The sequence below is a fragment of the Budorcas taxicolor genome, chromosome 5 (genome assembly GCF_023091745.1).
Source record: "Budorcas taxicolor isolate Tak-1 chromosome 5, Takin1.1, whole genome shotgun sequence".
Lineage (NCBI taxonomy): Eukaryota > Metazoa > Chordata > Mammalia > Artiodactyla > Bovidae > Budorcas > Budorcas taxicolor.
The window spans coordinates 21,529,975-21,556,504 of record NC_068914.1 but is presented as its reverse complement, the minus strand read 5'-3'; the positions used below and the strand labels follow the sequence as shown (position 1 = coordinate 21,556,504).

Here is a 26,530-nt window from a genome sequence, read left to right as displayed (position 1 = left end):
TCCTCAAGACAAAAGAGAATTCATAATACATCAACTCTTGTTCTCTCAGTGAAATACTGAAAGTCAAAAATTCTAGGTAAGAAGTGATGGAAATTCTAAGTAAAATGAAAAGAAAGTTGACTGAAGTGAAATGTCAGGACAAAAAATAGACCCGGTTAAAAACTAAAGTAAAAGAATTCAGTAAACCCAAAGAGACAATAAAGTAATTAAAATTTGCACCGAGGAATCACTGCTCTCCTTTATCATCTGCCTTTCTATCAGCAACTTTTTCATTCAGAGAGCAAAAGAAACTAAGAATGGAAGGGCTACCCTGGGCTTAATCCTTACCAACAAAGAGGAATGCGTTAGTGAAGTGAAAGTGACAGGAACCTTGGGAAAAATTGAATATATCACCTTAGAGTTCATTACGGCCAAGGAAGAAAATAAAAAGCAAAGTAAGACAAGTACCTTAGATTGCTTAGCAATTTAGAGAAAATATAAGGATTTCCCAGAACCAGAAATTCTAAAACAAAAGACAGGTCAAAAAATAAAACTCACCGCTGCAATCGCAAATGAGGAAAAAAATGGGAGAGACTGTATGTAAAAATAACTCAATGTGCTATCTAAGGAGTTTTCTAAAGACTCAGATTTTTAAAGGACATACAAAAGAAGGAAAAAGTGATATTGGCCTATTAGAAGAAAGGACTACTACAATGAGCAAAGACTTGTGAAAAACACACGAAACAACATAAAAACTTTTAGGTTGTATTTGAGGGTGGGAGGACAAGAAAAGTACAACCTAGCTCCTCTACTCCCAGGTAGATTCCATGTTAACAAGTTACAGAGAGGAGTTTGCTTTCATATTATATATCAAGGAACAAGGTCTTCCCTGGTGGTCGAGTGGTTAAGAATCTGCCTGCCAGTTCAGGGATGCCAGTTTGATCCCTGGTCTGGGAAGATTCCACTAATGCTGTGGGGCAACTAAGCCCATGCTCCACAACTGTTGAAGCCCTATGCCCTAGAGCCTGCACACCACAGCTAGAGAGCAGCCCCAGTTCACCGCAACCAGAGAAAGCCCTTGCAGAGCAATCAAGACCCAGCATAGCCAAAAATTCATTACTTTTTTTAAAAAAGGAAAGACTGCACCAACAATCTTAAGAAATTGATAATCCAGACAGAAAAGACAGTGGGAGAATGTTTGTTTAAATAAATGTCCATTTCCAGGTGTATTTTATTATAGCAGGCCTTCTCATTCTCAGCACTATTAACATTTTAGGCTGGATAATTTGTTGTCGAGTCAGGGGGTGGGAGGGGGAAGGCTGTCTTGAGTTGTAGGATATTTAGCAGCATCTTTGGCCTCTATCCACTAGATGCCAGTATCATCAGCCTCCTAGTTGTAGTAATCACAAATAGCTGTAGACATTGTCAAATGTCTCCTGGGAAGCAAAAGTATTCTGGGGTGAGAACCACTATATTGCAGAACACTGAAAAATATAATAAAAATATATTATCACAAAATTATGGTTAGCATCTTTGAGTAATCATGGCACAGGGAACTGACAAGTGTTCTCCCATATATCAAAAAGGTAGATTCTGAAAATCTAATGTTAATCCACAGAAAATTTTAATATAGTATCAAAATATTATTAATTGGAAAAAAGACCAATGATCTCATTTTGGTATAGTTGTGTTAAGAGCCAGTCAAACTAAACTAATATAATTTTTTCTCTTCCTTTTTTTCATTATCATAACTAAAGAAGGTACACTGGTTTCACTACAACAACTTTTAAATCTTTTTAAAAATCTTCTTTGACAAGCTAAAGAAATATTAGCTGTCCATATACTGTTGGTTGAAGTATATACTGGTTAAACATCTTTTGAGGAGGCACTCTGGCAACATCCATAAAATTTTATATGTACAAATTCCTAGACTAAACATATAGTTTAGGAACCTGAACATGTGTACAAAGATGCAAGGCAAGGACTGCAGTGTGTAGTGTTTTTGTGATAATAAAAAGCTAGAAACAACCTAAATGTACATCAAGAGAGACTACTTACATAAATTGTCATATATTTCCTCATTAGTATGATTTGAACTGTAAGCAGAGAAAAAAGCTTAGGAAATATACAGAATCCAACTGGATTTCATTTGCCTACAATTAGGGGAGATATGAAAAATATTTAACAACCAGCATGGATTAGGCCCCAACTAATCAGAGTCTAGCCTGGAGCTGGGTCTTCGAAAGCCCCCTGTATGTGAGGGTTCATCCTTTAGTTGCTGGGTCTAAGGAAAATCTAGAGGGTCCCAGGAAGGGGCCAAGTGAAGGAAGGCTACTAGAGACAGAGAGAAGGAATACAAAAGCATTTCATATTTTAACAATTTGTATGCCCTTACAAAAAAAGAAAAAGGAAGAGAGTTCCAGAAAAACATCTATTTCTGCTTTATTGACTATGCCAAAGCCTTTGACTGTGTGGATCACAATAAACTGTGGAAAATTCTGAAAGAGAGGAGAATACCAGACCACCTGACCTACCTCTTGAGAAATCTGTATGCAGGTCAGGAAGCAACAGTTAGAACTGGACATGGAACAACAGACTGGTTCCAAATCACGAAAGGAGTATATCAAGGCTGTATATTATCACCCTGCTTATTTAGCTTATATGCAGAGAAATGCTGGACTGGATGGATGAAGCACAAGCTAAAATCAAGATTGCTGGGAGAAATATCAATAACCTCAGATATGCAGATGACACCACACTTATGGCAGAAAATGAAGAAGAACTAAAGAGCCTCTTGATGAAAGTGAAAGAGGAGAGTGAAAAAGTTGGCTTAAAGCTCAACATTCAGAAAACGAAGATCATGGCATCTGGTCCCATCACTTCATGGCAAATAAATGGGGAAACAGTGGAAACAGTGGCTGACTTTATTTTTCTCGGCTCCAAAATCACTGCAGATGGTGACTGCAGCCATGAAATTGAAAGACGCTACTCCTTGGAAGAAAAGTTATGACCAACCTAGATAGCATATTAAAAAGCAGAGACATTACTTTATCAACAAAGGTCCATCTAGTCAAGGCTATGGTTTTTCCAGTGGTCATGTATGGATGTGAGAGTTGGACTGTGAAGAAAGCTGAGCACCGAAGAATTGATGCTTTTGAACTGTGGTGTTGGAGAAGACTCTTGAGAGTCCCTTAGACTGCAAGGAGATCCAATTAGTCCATCCTAAAGGAGATCAGTCCTGAGTGTTCATTGGAAGGACTGACGTTGAAGCCTGAAACTCCAATAATTTGGCCACCCGATGCGAACAGCTGACTCATTTGAAAAGACCCTGATGCTGGGAAAGATTGAGGGCAGGAGAAGAAGGGAATGACAGAGGTTGAGATGGTCAGATGGCATCACTGACTCGATGGACATGAGATTGGGTAAACGCTGGGTGTTGGTGATGGACAGGGAGGCCTGGCATGCTGTGGTCATGGGGTCACAAAGAGTCGGACACGACTTGAGTGACTGAACTGAACTGACTGACATCCTTACTAGAGAATATCAGTCCTCACCAATAGATAGAAACAACATTAAAATAATCTAGAATAGCATAGAAAAATAAATTCAACCAAGTGGTAGCTGTGATGAAAAGTAAATTTGTACATATTGACATGGAACAATTCTTTTTTAATTTTCACTAGAAACTGGTAGCAGTTTCCTCGTGAAAAGAGAATCCAAGAACTGAGGATCTAAGGTCAAGGCCAAAGGAAGATGTATTTTCACTGAAAGCCCTCTGTGGCAAATGCTGTTTGGCAAATGCTAACACCATTTCCAGCCCTGGCCCAGCTTTCCTCCTCTACTGGAGAGACTGCAAAGTTAAGAAACCTGCTCTTCTCAGACTCCCTTGAAGTAGTGGTGCCCAGATTTCACCAGCAAAAACAGCTTGGATGAGATTTTTAAAGGTTACAGACATCAGAACCTTCTGGGATAGCTGTAGAAGGACCCTACTGCCCAGTGTAAGAGCAAAGGATAATGGAATCTAGTACATCCATAGGACCATTCCTCAGGTACAGTTGGACATTCTTCCTATAGCTGCATTTTCTTTGGCTGTTCAATGGCTCTCCAAGAAAATCTATGAGTTGTCTAGTATCATTTATGAAAAACTCAGCTGGAGTTATCCAGAGCAGACTCTTGGTTGCAATCAAGAATTTTAGCTAAAGCACTCTTTACTAAAATAAAAATAAACATGCAAATATAAATTTTTCCCTTTAAAAAGTTAGGTTTTATAAAAATGCTTTAAAAATAAAGTATATGTGGTCTGGGGACTTCCCTGGGGTCCAGTAGCTAAGACTCCATGTTCCCAATGAAGGGGTATGGGTTCAATCTCTTGTCAGGGAATTAGATCCCACACGCCACAACTAAGAGTTCACATGCGACAATTAAAGATCCCACACGAGGCAATGAAGATCAAAGATCCCTCGTGCCACCACTAAGACTTGATGCAGGCAAATAAATCAATAAATGTTTTTAACATATACATATGTGGGCTGGATGATGGTACAGTTCAGGGAGGACATACCTAGTTGAAGAAGCACACTCAGAGAGCCGGGTCCCCAAGTCCCATTTGTATATCAGCTGTGCCTCAACCACCAGAGGCAATCTTAGAAATACAAACGTGGACTCAAATCCTTCTTAAAAATAAATAGCCAGTGTTAAAAACGTGATGGAAGGAAAGATGCCAGGCTATGAATAATATCAAAGATAACAACCAAAATGTATAAAATACTTGTGTAAAGACAACTCTACTGAAGGACAAAAAAGAAGTAAGTAAACAAAAAGATGATGACTTGGTGTGTCTGTGTTAGTTGCTCAGTTGTGTCCTACTATTTACGACCCCATGGACTACAGCTCACCTAGATTCTCTGTCCATGGCATTCTCAGGCAAGAATACTGGAGTGGGTAGCCATTCCCTTCTTCAGTGGACCTTCCCAGCCCAGAGATCAAACCTGAGTCTCCTGCATTGCAGGCAGATTCTTTACCATCTGAGCCACGAGGGAAGCCCTGATGTATAAGTAGACTAAACATTAAAAGGGCATTATTTTCTCCCTGAATTAAAATATTCAAAGGCTATTATAATAATTTTCTAAAATGTTACACTAAAATTCATCTGGAAATAAATAGTATGTGATTAGATATCAGAAAACCCTGAAGGAGGAGAAAAGAATAAGGAGAAAGATTAATCCTTCCAGATACTAAAATATGTTAGAAAATAATTTTAAAAGTAGGGATTGCATCAGCAAGGTAGCAGGATACAAGCTTAATATACTAAACTCAGCTGCATTTTTTTACACTAATAATGGAAAAATAATCCTTTTAATATCACATCAAAAAAATAAAATACCTAGGAATAAACTTAAAGGAGGTGAAAGCCCCATAAGCTGAAAACTGTAAAACGCTGATAAGGGAAATTTAAGAACATTCAACGACATGGAAAGATATTCCATGCTCCTGGATTTGAAGAATTAATATTGCTAAATTAGTCATACTGCCCAAAACAATCTACACATTTAATGCAATTCTTATCAAATTACCAATGACATTTTTCACGGAGCTAAAACAAATAATCCTACAATATAGGGCTTCCCTAGTGGCTCAGTAGTAAAGAATCCACCTGCCAATGCAAGAGACATGGGTTCAATCCCTGATCCAGGAAGATCCTGCAGGCCATGGAACAACTAAGCCAGGGTGCCACAATAGAATCTACTATGCCTGTGTCCTAGAGCCCAGGAGCTACAACTACTGAGCCCATGTGCCACAAATACTGAAGCCTGTGTGCCCTAGAGCCCATGCTCTGCAACAAGAGAAGCCACTGCAATGAGAAGTCTATATACCACAACTAGAGAAAGCCCATGCCTAGCAATAAAGACCTAGCATAGCCATCAAGAAAAATAAACAAATAAAATGATTTTTAAAAATCAAAATTATTCCCCCCCAACAAAGTTCTACAATATATATAGAATCACAAAAGACCCAGAATTGCCAAAGCAATCCTGAGGAAAAAGAACAAAGCTGGAGGTATAACCAGACTTCAGACTATACTACAAAACTACAGTAATCAAAACAGTGTGGTACTGGCACAAAAACAGACTTGCAGATCAATGAACTAGAATAGAAAGCCCAGAAATAAACCCATGCACCTACAGTCAGTTCCTATACTACAAAAGAGGCAAGAATATATGATGGAAAAAAGAAAGTCTCTTCAACAAGTGTTGGGTGTAAGGAAAGCTGGACTGCTATATATAAATCAATGAAATTAGAAAACTCACACCACATACAAAAACAAACTCAAAATGGTTTAAAGACCTAAATATAGGAAATGACACCATAAAACTCCTAAACAAGAACCAGGGAAAAACATTCTCAGACATAAATTACAGCAATATTTTCTTAGATATATCTCCCAAAGCAAACAGAAATAAAAGCAAAAACAAACAAATGATGCCTAATCAAACTTCAAAGTTTCTGCACAGCAAAGAAAATCAATAAAACAAAAAGACAATGTATGAAATGGGAGGAAATACTTGCAAACAATGTGACCAACAAGGAGTTAACATCCAAAATACACAAAAAGCTCATACAACTCAAAATTGAAAAAAAAAAAAAGAAAAAAAAGTAAATGCCTCAATCAACAAATGGGCAGAAGACCTAAGTAGATCCTTTTCCAAAAACACAGACAGCCAACAGGCACATGGAAAGATGCTTAACATTGTTAATTACTAAAGAAACGTAAATCAAAAACACAATGACATATCACCTCACACCAGTCAGAATGGCCACCATTGAAAAATCTACAAATAAATGCTGGTGTGGAGAAAAGAGAACCCTCCCACACTATTGGTAGGAATGTTAAATCAGTGCAGCCACTATAGGAAACAGTAGAGAAGTTCCTCAAAAAAATTAAACTAGAGCTATTATATGATCCAATGATCACACTTCTGGATATTTATCAAGAAAAAATGGAAAACTCTAATTTGAAAATACACATGCACCCCAATGTTCATGGCAGCATTATAATAACCAAGACATGGAAATAATCCAAGTGGCCACCAACAAATACTTGTCACATCTAGAGAAAGTTCACATGCAGCAATGAAGACCCAGTGCAACCAAAAATAAATTAATTAATTTTTAAAAATAATAATAATACAAATGAATTCATATATAAAGACAGAAACAAACTCATAGACATAGAACACAAACATAGTTACCAAAAGGAACAGGGAGGGAGAGAGGATCAAATAAGGAGTATGTGATTAACAGATACAAACTCCAATAAATAAAATAAACAAGCAACAAGGATTTACTATTTAGCACAGTGAATTATATTCAATATCTTATAAAAATCTATAATGGAATATAAGCTGAAAAAGAACTGAATCATTTTGCTACACACCTGAAACTAACACAATATTGTGAGTCATCTTCAGTGGAAAAAAAAATTTTTTTAGAATAAAGAAAGAAGAAAAGAAAAGGCAGGGAAAGTAGAGATTACAGAAAAATTAGATAAAAACATTACCAGAAAAACTTATGGTTACCAAGGGGAAAGGGAAGGTGGGATAAATCAAGAGCTTGGGATTAACATATACACAATACTATATATAAAACAGAAAACCAACAATAACCTACTGTATAGAATAGAGACCTCTACTCAATATCTGTGATAACCTATATGAGAAAGGAATCTGAAAAAGAATGAATATATATATATTTATATATAAAACTTTGCTGTACACCTGAAACTAACACAACATTGTAAATCAACTATACTCAATGTAAAACAAAAATTTTTTTAAAAAAGAATATTGCCACAACAGGAGAAAGAGTGAAATACAGACTCTAACATAAATTTATCTTATGACAAAGATTTTAAATTAGCAGGAAAGAGTGACTGTTACATAAATCATATTAGATCAACTAAATAAACATTTAGTTGAAAAATTAAAATTCAGCTGACTCCAAGACTCATTTCTTTGTGCAAAGTCAATTCCAGATATAGCAAAAGTTATAAATTCTGAAAGATAGTATGAGTGAATTTATATATAATACAGTTATGTATAATAATTGAAGTAGAAAGTCCTTTCTAACCAAACACAAAATTCAGAAACCATAAAGGAAGAGGTTTTAAAAACTAAACACAAAACTATTTTATTTTATGTATGATTTTAAAATAAAACATAAAAGTAAAATAAACAAAAAATTGGAGGAAAATACTTCCAACACATTAAGTAAACAAAAAATAATCTGCTTAATTTACTATGGGGCAATTAAAAAAAAATAAGTACTGGATCTCCTTGCCAGAGCAATCACACACACAAAAAGAATAAAAGGCATCAGATTTGGAAAGGAAGAAGTAAAATTGTCACTATTTGCAAATGACATAATTTTATATATAGAAAATATTAAAGACTCTACTGAAAAGCTGAGAAAACTCATTCTAATCAATGCATTCCATAAAGTTGCAGGATACAAAATTAACATACAGAAATCAGTAGCATTCCTATACACTAACAATGAATTATCTGAAAAAAAGAAAACAATTCCATTTAAAATAGCATGAAAAACATTAAAATACTTGGGAATAAACTTAACCAAGAAGGTGAAAGATTTTTACTCTGAAAACAATGATGAAAAAAATTTAAGAAGACAAAAATAGATGGAAAAGTATCCATTGTTCATGGATTACAAGAATTATTATTGTTGAAATGTCAGTCTCTAGACTGACCAAAAACCACCTATAGATTCAATGCAATTTCTATCAGGATTTTAATGGCATTTTTTCAGAAGAAGAAAAAAAATCTGAAGTTTATATAGGACCACAGAAGACCCAGAATAGCCAAAGTCATCCTGAGAAAAAAACAACAAAGTGAGCGGCATCATACTTCCTGTTCAAGTATACCATACAGCTATAGCAACCAAAACAGTATGATACTGGCACAAAAATGACAAATTGACCAGTGGAACAGAATAGAGAGCCCAGAAGTAAATCTAAGTATAAAGTCAACTAATATTTGATGATGGAGCCAAGAATACTCAATGGATAAGAGTCTCTTCAATAAACGGTGTTAAAAAAAAATTGGATATTTGCATTAAAAGAGTAAAACTAGACCCCTGCCTTAAACCACTCACAAAAATTAACCTAAAATAGATTAAAGACTTAAATGTAAGGACTAACACCATAAAACTTCTACAAGAAACCATATCCAGTAAGCATGGCATACTTTTGACATAGGTCTTAGTAGTATTTTTGTTTGTTGGTTTCCTCAGGCAATGGAAACAAAATCAAAAATAAACAGTTGGGAATACATCAAACTAAAAAGCTTCTGCACAGCAAAATAAACAATCAACAAAGTGAAAAGAAAACCTATAGAATAGGGAAAAATACTTGCTAATCATATATTCAGTAAGGGATTAATATCCAAAATAAAGAACTTATTCAACTCAATAGCAAAAATAAATAAATAAAAGTGGGCAAAAGATCAGGAATACACATTTTTCTAAAGACTATATACAAATAGTCCACAGGTACATCGAAAGATGCTCAACATCATTCCCTAACGTCATTAGGGAAATGCAAATCAAAACTGCAATGAGATATCACCTCATACCATAGAATGGCCATAATCAAAAAAACAGATAACATGCATTGGCAAGGATGTGGAGAAAAGGGAACCCTTGTGTACCGTCTTGGTGAGATTGTAAACTGGTGCAGCCACTGTGGAAAACAGTATGGCGGTTCCTCACAAATTATAAATAGAACTACTCTACAATCCAGTAATTCTACTTCTGGGAATATATTCAAAAGAAACAAAACACTAACTCAAAAAGATATCTGCACCCCCATATTCATAGCAGTATTATTTACAATAGCTTAGACATGGAAACAACTTTAGTGTCCACTGATTGATGCATAAAGAAGTTGTGGTATATACACACTGTATAATGAAATATTATTCTGCCATTAAGAAATGAGGAAATCCTGCCATTTATACCAACATGAATGGAACTTGAGGGCATTATGCTTGGTGAAATAAGACAGAGGAAAGAAAAATATTGTATAATCTCATTAGTATGTGGAATCTTTAAAAAAAAAAAAAGTCATACAAAAAGAGATCATATTTGTGCTTACCAGAGATGGGGCATTGCAGTTGGGGGAAAGAGAATAGGAGGAAAGTAACAAACTTCAGTGAAAAAGGAACAAATTTCCAGTTTTAAAATAAATAAGTCCTTGGGATATAATGTACAACATGATTATAGTTAACATTGCTGTATGACATTCATGAAAGTTATTAAGAGAGTAAACCCTAAGAGTTTACTAAACTAAAAAAATTTTAGTTTCTTTTTTTCCTTTTCTTTTTATTGTGTCTATATGAAACGATGGATGCAAACCAAACTTATCACAGTAATCATTTTACAATACAAGTGATCCTTGAACAGCATAGGAATTAGGAACACCGACCCTCCTAACAGTCAAAACCCCACATATAGTTTAGAGTTACTGTTCCCATCCACAGTTCTTCCATGTTTTCAGTTCTACATCTGAAGATTCAACCAACCACAGATCATGTAATACATTATTTACTATTGAAAAAAAAACTTGCTTATAAGTGGATCTGTGTCATTCAATTCATGTTGTTCGAGAGTCAACTATACATGTAAAACAAACCATTATGCTGGACCTTTTAAACATACAATGATATATTATAACAATTATATCTCAATGAAACTGGAGAAGAAAAGAAGAGCAAAAAATATGGAAAGGCAATTTGTATAAAAAAAGAAATACAATGGGCTAATATTTAGAAATTGTTCAACCTTACTTACTATTAATCAAATGCAAATCAAAAGAACAAGATATAATTTTTACCTACCACTAAAAGATCATTATCAACAGTGGTAAGAGTTAGGGACATAAGCTTTCAACATATGCTGTTTGCGGGGGTAAAAATCGATACGAACTTCTTGAAAAAAAATATGATAACAGCTCTCAAATTTTAAATTATGCATACTCTATACTCTTTAACCTTCAGTTGATATTTCCAATTAAAGGTAATACTTATTAAATTGTAAAATGAACATTCCTTTTGACTCAGCAATTCTATGTAATAAATTTATCCTAAAGATATATTCATAAAATTACATCAAGATATGTGAACAGGGATATTCATTATGGCATAGCAACATAAAAATATATATATGAAAAACAATAAACATATTCATCAATATAGAATGAGCTAAATATATTATGCTACATCCATATGAAACTGTACAACTCAGATGGAACTTGAACCACATGCCAGGACTCTAACCCACAGTCTTTAACTGAAATTACGTATCTGATCTCAGTACATAAAGAAGCTCAGGTTTGGGATTTCCCTGATGGGCCATTGGTTAAGGATCCTCCTTCTAGTGAAATAAAGATTAGTCTGTGCACCCAACAAGAAGCCCTGGTGAGGCAACAAAGTCTCAGTGCAGCCAAAAATTTTTTAAATAAAATAAATTTCAAAATGAAGCTCAGGCTGTTTATGTCTCATTGCAGAAAGAATTCAGTAAGAGACAAAGTGATAAGTAAGAAGTGAATTTATTTAGAGATGTATGTTCCATAGACAAAATGCAGTCCATCTCAAAAGGGAAGAATGGCTTTGGGAGAAATAACTCCACAGAGTGTGGGCCATCTCAGAAGGTGAGAGGCCCCAAAATATGGGGTAGTTAGCTTTTATGGGTTGGGTAATCTCATAGGCTAATGAGTTGGTGAATTATTTCAACTATAATATTCAGAGAAAGAGTGGGGATTTCCAGGAACTGGGCCACCATCTACTTTTTTACTTTTATGGTGAGCCTCAGAACTGTCGTGGTGTTTGTGGGTGTGTCATTTAGCATACTAATGTATGACAATGAGCATATAATGAAGTTCAAGGTCCACTGGAAGCCAAATCTTCCACTATCTTGGACTAGTTGGTTTTAACCAGTTCATGTCGTGTACCATGGCTGTGTCATTCTTTTAAAGGTTGTGCCTTGCCCCCTTCTCTCCTGTTTCACATATAGTAGTAAAACACTATGAAGAAGCTGAAAAACTATGAGGTAGGTCTACATGAATTGCTATGCATATGTCTTAACTAAATGCAACTATCCTAATTCAGAGAAAGCAGGGGGGACACAAGATGCAGATAACTACATATAGCATTAAGCCTTTTTTTCTTGACCTAAATCAGGGTTCTGTAAGTTAACAAGAGCAGAATACATGGATATTGCATAGGCAACCAGCAATGCATATCAATGATTATTTGATTCTTAAAACTAGGATTCCTTTGTTAACCCATATTGGAAAGGGAACTGCTGATTCTAACAGAAAAGCTAATTAATCCTGCAAATTTCCATGAAAACATAATCTATGAGCTCCAGCCCTGGACTAAGTAAGACCCTGGTACTTCTGGAGAACCACAGAGAGGTAGGTTTTATTTCTCACTCTCCCTTCATCTTCATCCCTATCCATAAAAACACAAACACTAGAAAGGAAACACCACAAGGGCAGGGCTTTAATTTGGTTCACTAGTATCTATCCCCAGCACTAAGAGTAATATCTGGGACACAAGTCATCTAGAAAGAGCGAATAATTCCAAGGCCAATGTTGGAGTAGAGCCAAAGTAGCCCTTTGAGGAATCCTGCTTCTCTGTCATTCTGTTTTCTCAATGAGCTAATCCAGGGCCTCTTTGCATTGATACTACCTCCAGAAGACCCATCAGCTGAGACCTGGTAATTCATTTATTATCTAGTTAATCATCCTAGGCATTATTCATTCTAGTTATTCATTTATAATCTAGTTATTCATGTATTATCTAGTACACCTCCATCCCAACTCTCTATTCTATATGCATATAAACAAAGAAGATAAATGCTTGTATAGTCTCCTTTCATGAACCAGTAATAGATGGAGAACTGCTGATCACATTTTGAATGGTGCTAATATAAAATAGGGGCTAAAGTCTTCAAGTTCCAATACTTAAAGGTTTTTGTATTAAACATTGCCTTCTCCATCAAATGTTTTTCACCATTAATGGAGGGACCTGAAGCAGCCCAAGCATACCAGTTAGGATAATGAAAAGCAGGAAAAAGAGGCAAGGGAGTGGGGGTCCCAAATAAATTTGACCTAATTTACTATTTGCACATAGGAATTTAGTCACTTCTCAGATCCTGGAAGTTAGTGATTAAATTGGTAGCAGATTACTGGCTGTGTGCCAGACAGCAACAATATAGTTAAAAATAGTAATTAAGCATGTGAAAATCAGGTGCAACAGCTAACAGTCATGTTCATTTTCAAAAATTCTATAGTCTCAGTTATCTGTCACTTTCCATTAGGTTTGCAACTTGGCAAAACTCTGGAGTTCCACCCAAAGTTCCACAATATCATGTCACTTAAAATCCAGTATTGAAACAAGATTTAGAAAATCATTCTTTTTGAGTCTCTAGAGTAGCATTCCCATGAGCCAATGATCCATAAATAAACACTATTTTTAAGTCTTCATTACGAAGCACATAGTTTCTCTTCAGGCAAGATTGGGCTGCCAACTTCTCTGCTTAAGTCTTAATCCCTGCTATATCAAAGAAAAAATAGAAACATGCTAGCAGAAGTTCAGAGTGAATAAAAAATGGAACTCCCATCCCTCCATAGCTATGATTTTTCTCTAAATACCACTGAAAAAATAAAATTCTACAATTAAAACAAGGTGATCCAGGCAAAATATATTCTTTAAAAACTCACAACCCTATACCTCACCTCCCACCAAATACTGATACTTCTACTCTCTCCATTTTGACTTCTCTGTACCAGCCACTACCTCTGAAAATCAAATTGTTTTATTTATTAGCAATTTCTTGGCTTTTTACTTCAATATATTCTATTTCTATAACCATAAATCCCAAATTCAACACCAATAACAGAATTAAAATTTCATGTCTTCCCTAACTCCCACCCTACCCATGCCGTACTCCATTCTCATGTTTCCATAAGCAGAAAATCTGAAAACTGAAACTCTGTTTTAACATGCGCCTTCTATACTTTTTCTTTACACTTTGCTGCCTAGACTTCCTCCAAATAATTTTAATTTCCACAGACTTCTATTATAAAATATTTGTTCTTCCTAATTCTTTGTCACAGATCATAAAATTCATATAACTATGAACAACATATAGATAATCCTCTACAAAAGTTATTTATAAATTCTATTGTTTTAAAGTCCAAAATAATGTAAGCAGTCAATAATACTGTCTATTGGTTTGGGCAGAGATGAAGAATTTTCAACATGTAACTTTGTTGATACCTGTGAAAGTTCATAAGGAGAAATTTTGTAACTAGAGAAGATCCTTCCAAATACTAAATATATTGCTATCTCTGTGCCTGATAACTATGTTTTGCATCTCACAGACACTCAATAAATATTTCATTTGGGAGATAAAGAATTATACAAAACCTTAAAAGAAAACCAGTAAAAGCGATCTTCTTAAAAAATCACAATCTTTGTCTTCAACTCTAATTTTCCCTAATCTGACAAGTCTACACTTAAAAATAGAGCTTAGGGAAATGATCTTTAAAATAAATAAATACACAAACACACACACCATAGCACCTAGATGTTCAACAATGATTAATAAAATTATATCTATTCACTTGGAAGAATGTTAGCAATCTAAAATAACATCTATGTAGACTAGGTAATATTATATGGAAAATGTTTTGGTAAAGATTAAATGAAAAGCAAGGTTCCAAATTTTATCCACAGTATTACTGCGATTCATTTTAAAGTTGTGCAGAGAAAAAAAGACTAAAAGAAAATGTATCAATGAGATTACAGATAATTTTGTCTGTGCTTTTAAAATCCCTACAATGATCTCATATCACTTTTATGATGAAAATAAAAATAAATTTTACCGTAAAAATCCCAATATTTCACTCAATTAAGAAGAGAGACACAGAGTGTGCACAGGACACAACAAATGGAAATAACTGTATATATGCTCTTCGTATTTTGGGCTTCCCCATTTAATAAATTGTCCTATGCCACTACTAAGGTAATTTTTTTATGGTGGATAACAAAATTTTAATAGTTCATCCAAATATGCCATTTGAATTTGACTACTGATAATCTCTATCTCCAAACCACAATGGTTCTCAGTATGTTGACATTTTAGACTGTCTAAAAAGACCTAGCCATAAACCCAGAACCAAGGCTAATTTGAAATCCTATTTTTCCCACCTGTGTGTTTTAAGCAAATCATTGGATCTCTTACATCATCAGATATGTTGCAGCTGTCTTAGTGGTGCGTATCCATGACTCAAAACATGCACAGTGAATGAACTTCCTGATGCCTAACCTAAATTTCTTCTTGTTTCCATTTGTATTTCTCTCCAGTTCTGTTTTCAGTGCAACTAAGAGCAATTGCTTGCAGTCACCCAGCCACTGTCAGATAGTGACCTTCTCTTTACATGACTGATGACTATTTCCCATATTCGTCTCATCTAGTGTGATTTTCATTTGATTATAAATGGCAGTAAAAATAGCTCTGAGAAATTCCTCAATTTCCTAATATTATTGACAATTGTAAAACAAGTATATAAAGCAAATATTAAATTCAAAAATTAAGGCTTTTGCCACATCTCATTTTTAAAATCTCCCATTACTGTGAACAAGTTTTGGGTTGAAAGTAAAATCCCTTCAAATATTTTGCCCCAGCCCCATGCCAAGGCACATGTATCCAGGCCATATCTTATCTTTTCCTGCACTGGATCCCAGTCGGCTTTTTATAGCCAGAAACTCTCTGAATGCACAGCACGACCTTGGCTACTAGCTTCCCCTGGCACTAGTTTGAAAGTTATTTATAACTTTAAACTTAGCTTGAAAGCCTATATTTCTCAACATAACTAGTCAAAACATTCCTGTTTTATATAATAATGTGATGTTCTTTAATTCAGAAAGAAACCCCACACTTTAAACCTACGATATGTAACTAAGGCAGAGCAATTTCAACGCAGAAACAAGAATGCACTGAAGTCCAGCTCCTCCTTTTACAACTTGACTCTTACCTTTCTGTTGCATCCTATAGAGTAAATGTGTTTAAAATTCAGCTCTTGTAGGAAATTTTCCAAAAAGATTTTGGGGGAGAGGAAAGAAAATAAGACTTCTTGGTTAGTCACAGAGTTGCAGAGTACCAAATTGAGAGGCAGTGACAGTGGGGCAGTCACTTCAGCTGAGCGTCATTCACCCAGGATGAGAAAGAAGGGGGAGGTTACAAACCAGGGTGGGTGGTATCTAATCCTGAACTGCTAGTCACTGACCTCACTGACAACTTGTTACTGAAAATACTTTGTTGAAAAAGGCCAGACACATACTTTACCCAGAGATCTACAAACATAGCTGTCAGGAAGCTCTAAATACGTAGGATCCGCATTTCTCTAGTACCTTTCTAAAACAAGGACCTCTTACATCTAATTAAAGCTGAATGCTGGAATTATCGAGAGTGAAAAATGATAAAGTGGGGATAATAGGAAAGTCCAGGAAATTCACACATCAAAAGATCAATTATGTAAAATTCAATGTCTTCAGTACCGTAGAATTCTGTATCACATCTGAGATAGTTTTTTCCTCTGAAATCTTACCAAGCATCATGCTCTGTGCTTCTAGGGTTTATTTAGACCCGTGTAATTATTAATAAAGAATGTAAGTGAAGACTTACCAAAAGCTCCACAGGTGAAACCACTATTAAAATCACAAAAAAAAACTCTTTTCCAACAAAATTTCTTTTTCCTACAGCTATTCTTTTATATATTTCCTCTTTCCCTTTTAAATCTCTCACTATCAACATCTTAACATTCACCGGAACAATCTTCCATACCCCTGCTTTATGCTTAATCACTTCATCTATTCCTTGACACCCCTCCTGAACTTGTACCATATTCTTTTAGGCATTAACACTTTTGTGACTTTTTTCCGAAGTCATAAAAGTAGTGACTGTAGTAGTAGGTGGTCACTACCCCTAAAATAGAACTGTTCGTTTGAGGTTTGGAATTCCTGTTCTTAAAAGGCTGAATTCAAAAACTTTTAAAGGCATTTTTTTATTAGCTCTATAGGCACTCTTAGAACAAATATTAGGGAGCTAAGAGGAAAAGGCAAGGTCTGCAAATTGTCAGAGAGAATCAATTATGAAAGAGGTCTCATTTTATATGATTTCTAGGGAAATCTGTGAAATAACTATTTTCATGTAGCTTCCTTTAAAATGTGCATACACTTGACATTACATTTCTCTAACGATTCTTAGTTGTTAACATATTGTCTTCCCCAGATTTTTTTTTAAGCAGCTTTTTCCCCCTGGAGAATCTAGGAACAGCCTCTTTTCACAGTGCAAACAAAGAGTAAGTTTTATGTCTCTCAATCCATCTTTTCTTGAATAAAGAAATCACTTTTCACTTGCAAAATAGAAGTTTTTGTTTTAGAGCTTTAATAATGAATGTTTTCTAAACACAGACTGTTGAATTGAGCCCAAGATTAGACACCCAAATTCTATTATGAGCCAGCCTGCTCCTACTTTAAAGCCACAGATAAGTTACTTACCTGCTCTGTACCTCTCCTTTCCATCTGCAAAATGGAGATGAAAACCCCTATTCTTTCTATCTACTTTTCAGGGGATATGTGATTTTACATGGATCAAATCTGAAATGCTTCAAATTACATTGAGCTCCTCAGAGATGCAATACAGATGCAATTATATTACTTGGTATAATCAAAGCAATTAAATAGTATAAACAATGAAATATAATTTTAAAGAGCTCTATAAAGTTGTGTGTTTTTTTTAAATTCCCTCTTAAAAATGTCTGCAGCCTTCAAGATAGGTTTTAGCTGAAGTATTTCCCACTATAGCCACAAGAGGTCCTCCTCCTAGCAATTCAAATCACGTCGGATTTGATGAGCAGAGGCCCCACGGTTCTCTATATTTATATCGGTTGGGTGACAGAAAATACAGATCACCTATGTCAGATTTCCATAGCAAACTATAGGGTAGCAAACAAAACCGGAAAAATCTGGCTTTCTCTGGGTGATCACTGAAGCATGCTGAACACTAAATAGTTCCTGTAAACTACACAGCCACTGCATTTTGTGCCCTGGCCCGCTTCCAGATTTTCACAGTAATTCCATCTTGTCACCTTGCCCAGTCTTGTTCAGTATTTATTATCCTTCCCTATTTACTTGTTTTCTTTCTTTATACTTTTAAAACTTTAAAATTTTGGCTCACATTCTTTCTGCAAGCAAACAAAGGTTAAGGACAGAGGAGCTAGATAAAAAGAGAAAAAAGAATAAATCAGAGCCATCACAGAAATCCTTCTGAGGTAATCAAGGGTGTCTTTGGCTTTAGGTATCAGGGCTGGCCCCAGACAAACTCACTCAACCACATGTACTGAGAAGCCCCTTGACGCAGAGCCCTGTGTCAGGGGCCAGTTAGATTAGAGGAACAGAAGGGAGGCCTCCAAAAAGAAAACAACTCAACCCCTATCAGCAGTCCCTCCTGGGAAATCAGCCTTTCAGGGTACAATCAGTATTTTAATCAGAATGGAATACAGTTTCTTCTTTACATTAAAATCCCTTAAAAAATGAAAGTTAGCTTTTGCATGAACCATGAGTCCATTTTATTCTATATATGACACCCGAAAATATTGGCTTTCAGATTGAGACGTAAAAATATGTATTTTCTGAACAGCTCTAACACTTTTTTTTTTCTAATTCATGTTTTATTGACTAAGGAGAGGCACCTAGCTGGAGTTTAAACACAAGATGGAAGTTGGAATGTCCCACCCAAAATCCTCTTTCTCATTCCCCGTTTCAAGTAGCCTCTGTGTTGTTCACCTCACCTTGCCTCTGTCACACCTTTTTAAGATGATGTTTGAAGTGAAGAATACTTTCAGTTTGTGATAATTAAAGGTATTTTATTCTAAAAATATGTGATAAATAGTTCTGGTACTTTGTTGGGTGTTGTAGATGAATCTGCTCCTATTTCAACATTTGTATACTGTAGTAAAAAGAGGTTTACCCCACTCTCCCTTTCTACCCACCTTGTTATTAAGTACTAACCAACTCTCCTGCCTCATTCACAAAAATAAGCCATCTTGGAAGACAGCCCCTACCTTCTCATCACCAAATCTACAAGCCCACCCATTCGAGTCCTGACTTCTCTCTTATTACAATTCAAGCTGTACCCTTGCTCCTACCAAAGGTTAATCTCTCCTCTTCTGCTCTGGATCCCTTCTTCTCCTACCTTCTCTAGGACTCTGCTCTTTCATTATCTCATGTACTTCATTATAACCCCTTCTCTACTTTTCTTGGCAGAAAATCAGGCCACCATCTTTAATTTTAAAACATCGAACAAACATCAGCTTCACCTTACAGATCTTTCCAGCTGCTCCTCCCAAGTTCTCTGCTGCCTTCATCACAACACTTCCCTGAGTTGCTTGCCATACCTATGTTTTCACTTCTCATTTATTCTACAAACCCATTCCATGTGACTTCTGTCACCTTCACTGCCATAAGGACCATTTTAAAGTCTATCCACAACTTCCCTGTGGCCAAATCCCCAGCAGGGATTACATCATCCAATCTGACAGTTTTAAAAATGAGATCTGTAATAGGATGCTGAGCAGAATTTTTCTTATTGCTCAGAATTGGCAACTAAGGCTCAAAATGAAAGAAAAAGAAGCCTTCTATGTACATCACATGCTAAGGGATTTAGAACAGACATCTCTCTCTGGGGCTTACTGAAAATCAGTTTGAAAAAAGCACATCATGCTTCCCTCTCAGCCCCAGCAACAGAGGAATAGTTAGGGGACTTGAAAAATTAAAGGAGTCCACGGGGTCGCTAAGAGTTGGACACGACTGAGCGACTTCACTTTCACTTTTCACTTTCATGCATCGGAGAAGGAAATGGCAACCCACTCTAGTGTTCTTGCCTGGAGAATCCCAGGGACGGGGGAGCCTGGTGGGCTGCCGTCTAGGGGGTCGCACAGAGTCGGACATGACTGAAGCGACGCAGCAGCAGCAGCAGCAGCAGCAGGCCAACTACTCATCTCCTCTAGAAGATATCAGAGCAGGAGAAGTGGTGGAAAAGTCAATCTTGCCCCTTCCTCCTTTCAGGTCCCTCAAGAGGACATCTGGTCAGTGCTGGAGGAAAGGGAGGAGATGAGATTTAAATAGGAATGAGATGAAAGTTTCAAACTGGACTAAGCAGGCCTTAAAGCACTGAAAATGGCAGGAAAATTATGGAACCCACCAATGTGTCATTAAGGAATGAGACAGGGAGGTGTAGCAGAGCAGAGTGAAATGTAAGAATTGAACTAACTGATACACTCAACAGTCACACCTTCACAGGCTAACCATTCTCAAACTTGTATCCCCAACCCAGACCTCTCTCAGGAGCCCAGAGGCATATATCCAACTGCTATTTCCATTTGGAGAGCAAACATACATTTCAAATTTATTCTGTACCCAAAAAAAATGTTCTTGATTTTTCCCTTCAAACCTATCTCATTTATGGTGATTATAACAGAAATATCAAATCAATATGTTGTACACCTGGAACTAACATAGCATTGTAGGTCAAGTATATCTCAATTTTAAAATTATAATTTAAAAAAATTAAGGGATGGAGGGGTGTAAAAACCCTATTTCTATCTCTAATACTCCAGTAATCGGCACCATCACTTAATTGCTTAAGCCAAAATCTTGCAGTCATCTTTCATTCATTCTTTTCCTTTAAAATCATCAAGAATTTCCATAAATCCTATTTCCAAAAGTTATCTTGAATACATCCACCTGTCTCTGTCTCCCCTACCCCAAGTATTCTGAGGCATTTGCAATCCATTTTCTACATAGCATCTAAATGATATTTCATAAGACAGTTTAATTCATGTTATTCTCCTGCATAAAGTTATCCAATGGCTTCCTATTATCCATAGCACAAAAGGAAAATCATTTACCAAATCTACAAGACCCTTCCATGATCTGGCTCCTGTCGACCTCTCCCACTGGACTCACAGTACTGTTCCCCCTAGTTCACTGACTTCAATTACACTTTCTGTTCAAAAAACATCCAAGCTTATTCCCTTAGGGCCATTGCACTTGCTGTTCTTTTGCCTGAAATCATTTTCTCCCAGCTATTTACATGCCTGGCTCATTCTCATCTTTGATATAATCCCTCAGAGAGGTATTATCTGATTACCTTTTCTCACTGCCCCTAGTCACTTATCACAACTTTGCATATTTATTTATATGTTTACTTTTTCTGTTTTCACCACTGGAATAAAAGCCAGGGGCAATGGCAATGTCCTTAACAGCATGGCATATGAAAATTAACTATACAAGATAAAGTATCAATAGCTATTGGCTTTCAAACGAAGAAGAAATAGCTCTAGAAGGAGGAGGCAACCAAGAAAATTTCCTGGAAGGAGTTATATTTGCCTTAATACAGAAATGAAAGATGTCAGCATCATGATAAAGTGATATGCTATTAATTTTATTTCTCAAATATCCTTCAAACCCATTGCCTCTCCATGTTTACAGCTATTACCCTGATACAAACTATGGTTGTCTTGCTTGCTGTCTTTATATACTTACCACTTAATTTCTCCCTCTCCCTCTGTTTCACTTTGTGTAAACCCAAATATGGTATTTAGATGCTAGTCAGAATATGTGGATGCTAAAATTTTAAATCTTGATTTAACTATTTCTGAATTACTAAAACTGACCCATTAACTTCACTGCCTTGGTGAAAACAGAAGGGCTAAAATGAATGTTCTTCTGATTAATTTTCTCAGAGTGCCATGCCTCAACTCTGACAGCTCATCTTGCTGTTAGTCAATAACCTTAACGAGCACAGTAATTACAGTCAATCATGTCTGCTTTACTTCATTGATTACTTTGTTATTTCTTTTACAACTTGTTAATGAAAATTCCCAGCACAGACATCCTGGGTGACATTTCTTTTATTAATTAACTACCCTATCAGTCCCTTGACTATATTATAACACCAAAGCATCTTGTATTGATAGTTTTAGAAACAACTTGCTCTTGCAGCTTTGAAAAAAATCAAAATCATTTTCAAGGCCATGGGATTCTGAGCATAGCCACAGTTACAGCCATAATTATGATGTGCTGTCTTTTCTTTTTCCTGCCTCTTTGTATAAACTTTAGTTAAAATGTTATCTTGTAGAAAATTAAGGAAAGGGTCTATTTCTTGAATTAGATGGAATATCGACCTGGAGAACAAGAGCAAAAGCAGCAGTGCAGCAGCATGGCAAGGCATCCAAAACAGGAAAACATGATGGACCTCTTCCTAAACACAGCTGAGAGAGCTCTGGGCATGACTCAAAAATAAACCAGAAACACATTCAGGGGCTAATTTCCAGCACTAAGGCAGTAAGAATTTAAGCTATTGCAATCTAGGTATCTAAAATAATAATGAGACTTCATTTTATAATACAGGTGTTGAAATAGAAATTTTAACAACATAACGTTTTCAAGTAAATAGTAACTTTTTAATCATGTTAACTATGTAGTAAATGGTATACAGTTCATATTGCATTTTAGGCAGGCTCTATTTCAATTTCAGCAGTGAGAAAGTACAAGCGAAAGAACCAAGCAACAATAAAGAGCTGAGCCCAATCGAAGTAGCTTGGTGGCCTAATGAAATACAGTTAACTTGTATTTAATTAGGACCAGTTACAATATCTAAGAACCAACAATCTAGAGAGTGGGACATTGCAGCAGGAGTCTCTACCCAGCAATGTCACTGTATGTTAGGTGGTGGTAATGCCCTATTTCAGGTGGTTCAACTAAAAACATCCAACCTGAGGCATAAGTTAGAGCCACAGTCAAGCACACTGGGCAGAAACCCAGTCACCTAGATTAAATGAACATGGTGGAAAGTTAGATGGAAGGATATGATTCAACGGACACAAAATTGCTCAGGCTTCACACAGGCACACCAGATATGGGACTAAAATTCTGGCTTCTAGCTACAAGGTAGATTCATTTGGAAACAGGATCTGACTAAGGCTGTTTGCAAACATTACAATCTACACAAGTAAAAAAGTTTGGGGTAGGCATTCTTCACATAATATAGGTTTAGTTCTTCTCAAGTAATCAGTGCAAATACTTATCATGTCCTAAGCTGTAAGAACCCTTTTCATACACATATTCTTAGGAATAGGTATCTTTTTGCCTATAGTCAGCTGAATAAGAAGAACCTTTACTATATGGCACCTAGATATGAATGATCCTTGTTTGGGTGGGCTACTCCTTTCAGTAATACAAACATAAGAGTTTAATGTTTTATTTCAGAATTCAGATTGTCAAATACAGGAATATTAACACTTACCATGTGCAAACTAGGAATTTATGTCTCAGAAATTATGCAAAAAAACTAACTTTAAGTATTCATTAAATTAATGAATGTATTTGCTCATGTATATTCAGTGTTTATGAACTTGATTAAAATCCTTTCTATGGGTTTATTATGACACAGAAACACTGTATAACCCAGAGTTTTACTTGAGGAAAAAGAAAGAGAAGGGATAAAAAACTACATTTTCTCCCAAAATTTTTTCAGTACTCTGATAAGCAATTTAATCTCGTGATTGTAGCTTCACTGTGAATAAATGTTTCATCCACCTTTTAAAACATTATAAACCAAGTATCAACTGTATCAGAAACTTCTGGTTAGCCTCACCCCTGATTCCCATCACACCTGTGGAAGATAGTTACTGGGTGGCCATAACACCCTCACATTGTTGCATCACACCTCACATCTCTCACTGTCTGCAGTGGGGCTTCTCCAATACCACAGAGAACAGGGGGAACCCACTTAGTATGTGCATATCCATAGAAGTCCCCAGGACTGAGTGTCCAGGATTAAGACACAACCAGTGAGGGTAAAGAACTGCTCCCTCCAGTTGACCCCCATGTAGAGAATTCTAAGGGGCATTTTACACAATCCTCAGAAGGTTCTGGGTCGCATCAAGTCACAGTTGGACTCAGTAGTAACTCTGACAATGCAAGTTTATAAGATTCTTTTCTCTTTTCCTCATCCTGCCCAGTCTCTCATCCCTGCTCCCTGGTGCTACCACCTAAATAAACTACCTAGACACAAGTCCTTAGCTCAGGCTTTTGCTTTCAGGGAGAATCCAAGTCAAGGCTTGGAATGGGTCCCCCCTCTCCTCTGTGGTATTGGAGAAGCCCCACCGCAGACAGTGAAAGATGTGTGGTGTGACACTGAAATGTGAGGGTGTTCATGGCCTGCCAGGAACTATCTTCCACAGGCATCATGGTTCTGGTATAGCTGATATTTGGTTTATAATGTTTTAAGCCACTTAGAATCAAGTAGGCCTAGAAAGCAGGTCCTTGGAATGATACTCTTGAATCAGATCACTAAAAGGCCAAATGGAAATAAGAGCCTATTGCTGGTGAGTTGCATGTGGCATCTTACCTATTGTGGGGTAAGATGAAGTTACAGGTGAGAGAACTGACTGCCAGCATCTAATTCCAATTCTGCATTTACTGACTTCATGTAGGTAATTTTTAAATGCCCCATGGTTAGGAGTATTCACAGCACAAAAATTGTCGAACACTACAAATCAGGGCTTTCCCTTTCCCAGCATTCTCTTGAAAGGACTAGATGTTTGGGAAGTGGCTACAGAAGTTTGGCCAACACTCTAGTTTTTAGCTTCTTTCTTTCCATACCCCATTTAAAGAGGTAACCTGATAACTTTTCCAGGATTTATGCTATAAATCACCAATTCCAAGGCTGCTCCTGTTAGCATATAAATCAGCTGCTTCCACTATGGTCAACCTTGTATCCAAATGCAATAAATCTTTTTTTAGCAATTAAAAATTCTTCTATAGTGTAGTTTGGGAAAGTTTCTAAATATACAGTACATTGTGGTCTGCTAGTGCTCAAGTGAGGTTTCCATAAACATAAACAGCTAATACATATCAGTCATATTCTATTTTTATAAAATCATATCATTTGTACTCCAACTACAATTTATTTTCAAACTTTTTATCTCTCAGGGCACATAATGCTTGATAAGACAATGGCTCTACAGTCTCTACATGAGTCATTTAACTATGTATCCACCTAATGAAAATATTAATTTATTATATTGCTTTTAAATAGTAATATCTGCCTGTCTAATATACTCTAAGGACAAGAGACTTTTCTTTCTCCCAATTTCCAACTACCAATTCCAAAATAAAAGCATATAAATATACTAAGGAGAAAAAATTTTTCTTTTCTGATTGGTTATCTTTCAGTGGTAAAAGCATACAGGTACCCAGAATACTTGCCAGTCTCTAGAACAAGAACAAACCATGCTCTTCTTTTTCCAGCAAACTTCCTTCAAAACACCCTCCAACCACTCCTTAAGACTGTCCATTGCCCCACACGCTATGGTGAAGAACAGGAAAGCCTGCCCTGCCGCAGTCCATGGGGTTGCAAAGAGTCAGACAGACTGAGCGACTGAACAACAACACTTTTATAGTGGTAGACACTCTGCTTGTCTGCAATTCCCCTACAATAAAAAAATACTGCAGCGGGAGACTTCCTTGTCAGTACAGCGGTTGAGACTCCATGCTTTCAATACCGGGGCACAGGTTTGATTGCTGGTCATGGAACTAAGATCCCACATACTGGTTCATGGGTCCCAAAATAAATTAATTAATTAAAAAGAAAAACACTGCAACAAAAACTCTTGTAGTAATACTTAGGATAGTGTTATTTACTGTAACCAACAAACCCAAAATTTTAGTCCTCTCAGCTCCAAATCTACTATTGCTTTGTGATACTGGAGCTGGAACTCAGCTTGCCCTCCTTCACCAGCTGGTTTTCTCTTAGCTTCTTCCAAGGACACTCGAACGCAAGAGAGTAGGTGGAATTTGCTTTTTCCTATTTCCTTGCTGTTCATACAGCTCAGCCCAGCAATGGTTCTTCATTCCTTGAATCAGCAACAGCTGTTCCAGGTTCAGCTCCTTCACAGTCCCAGACATGTCCTGTCCCGACAGTTCTCTCTCCTCAGACAACTGTGTCCTGGCTCCACTGGACCAACTTGAAGGTTTTAAGAATGCCTCTTCTTGCCTTTGTTCCCCCAAGGGTGATAGCTGTGCCTGCATTCCCTCTGGTTCCCTGATTTTCAGCCCTCCAACACCAATTTAACCATTTCCTAATAGTGAATTATTTTTACTAAACCTCCCTGTATGTTGTTTTTTTTTTTACTAGATGCTGGACATATACAGTGTATTGGCATTAATTATGCTATAAAGTCACCATTAACACTGAACTAGTGACTACTGAACCATTGCTCCTAGGAGAAATACAGTTACTGTGAGTCTGTGGTCACAATATTTCCACTACGATCAATATTTGCTTCTTGTTTTACGTGTGCTTCTGTTAAAAGCATCTTACTTGATATATTCTCTTTTTT

The 26,530-nt window shown here is 36.4% G+C and overlaps 1 protein-coding gene across 1 annotated transcript in view; it reads right to left on the bottom strand.

The window, feature by feature from the left end:
* Positions 1-16,222, bottom strand: part of CTNNA3 (catenin alpha 3) — a 1,850,481-nt gene extending 1,834,259 nt beyond the window's left edge. The window contains exon 1 of the mRNA XM_052639474.1: positions 16,097-16,222. Within this exon, the coding sequence (XP_052495434.1) occupies positions 16,097-16,109 (13 nt within the window). The 5' untranslated portion in view covers positions 16,110-16,222. The remainder of the gene's footprint in view (positions 1-16,096) is intronic.
* Between the last annotated feature and the right edge of the window lie 10,308 nt (positions 16,223-26,530).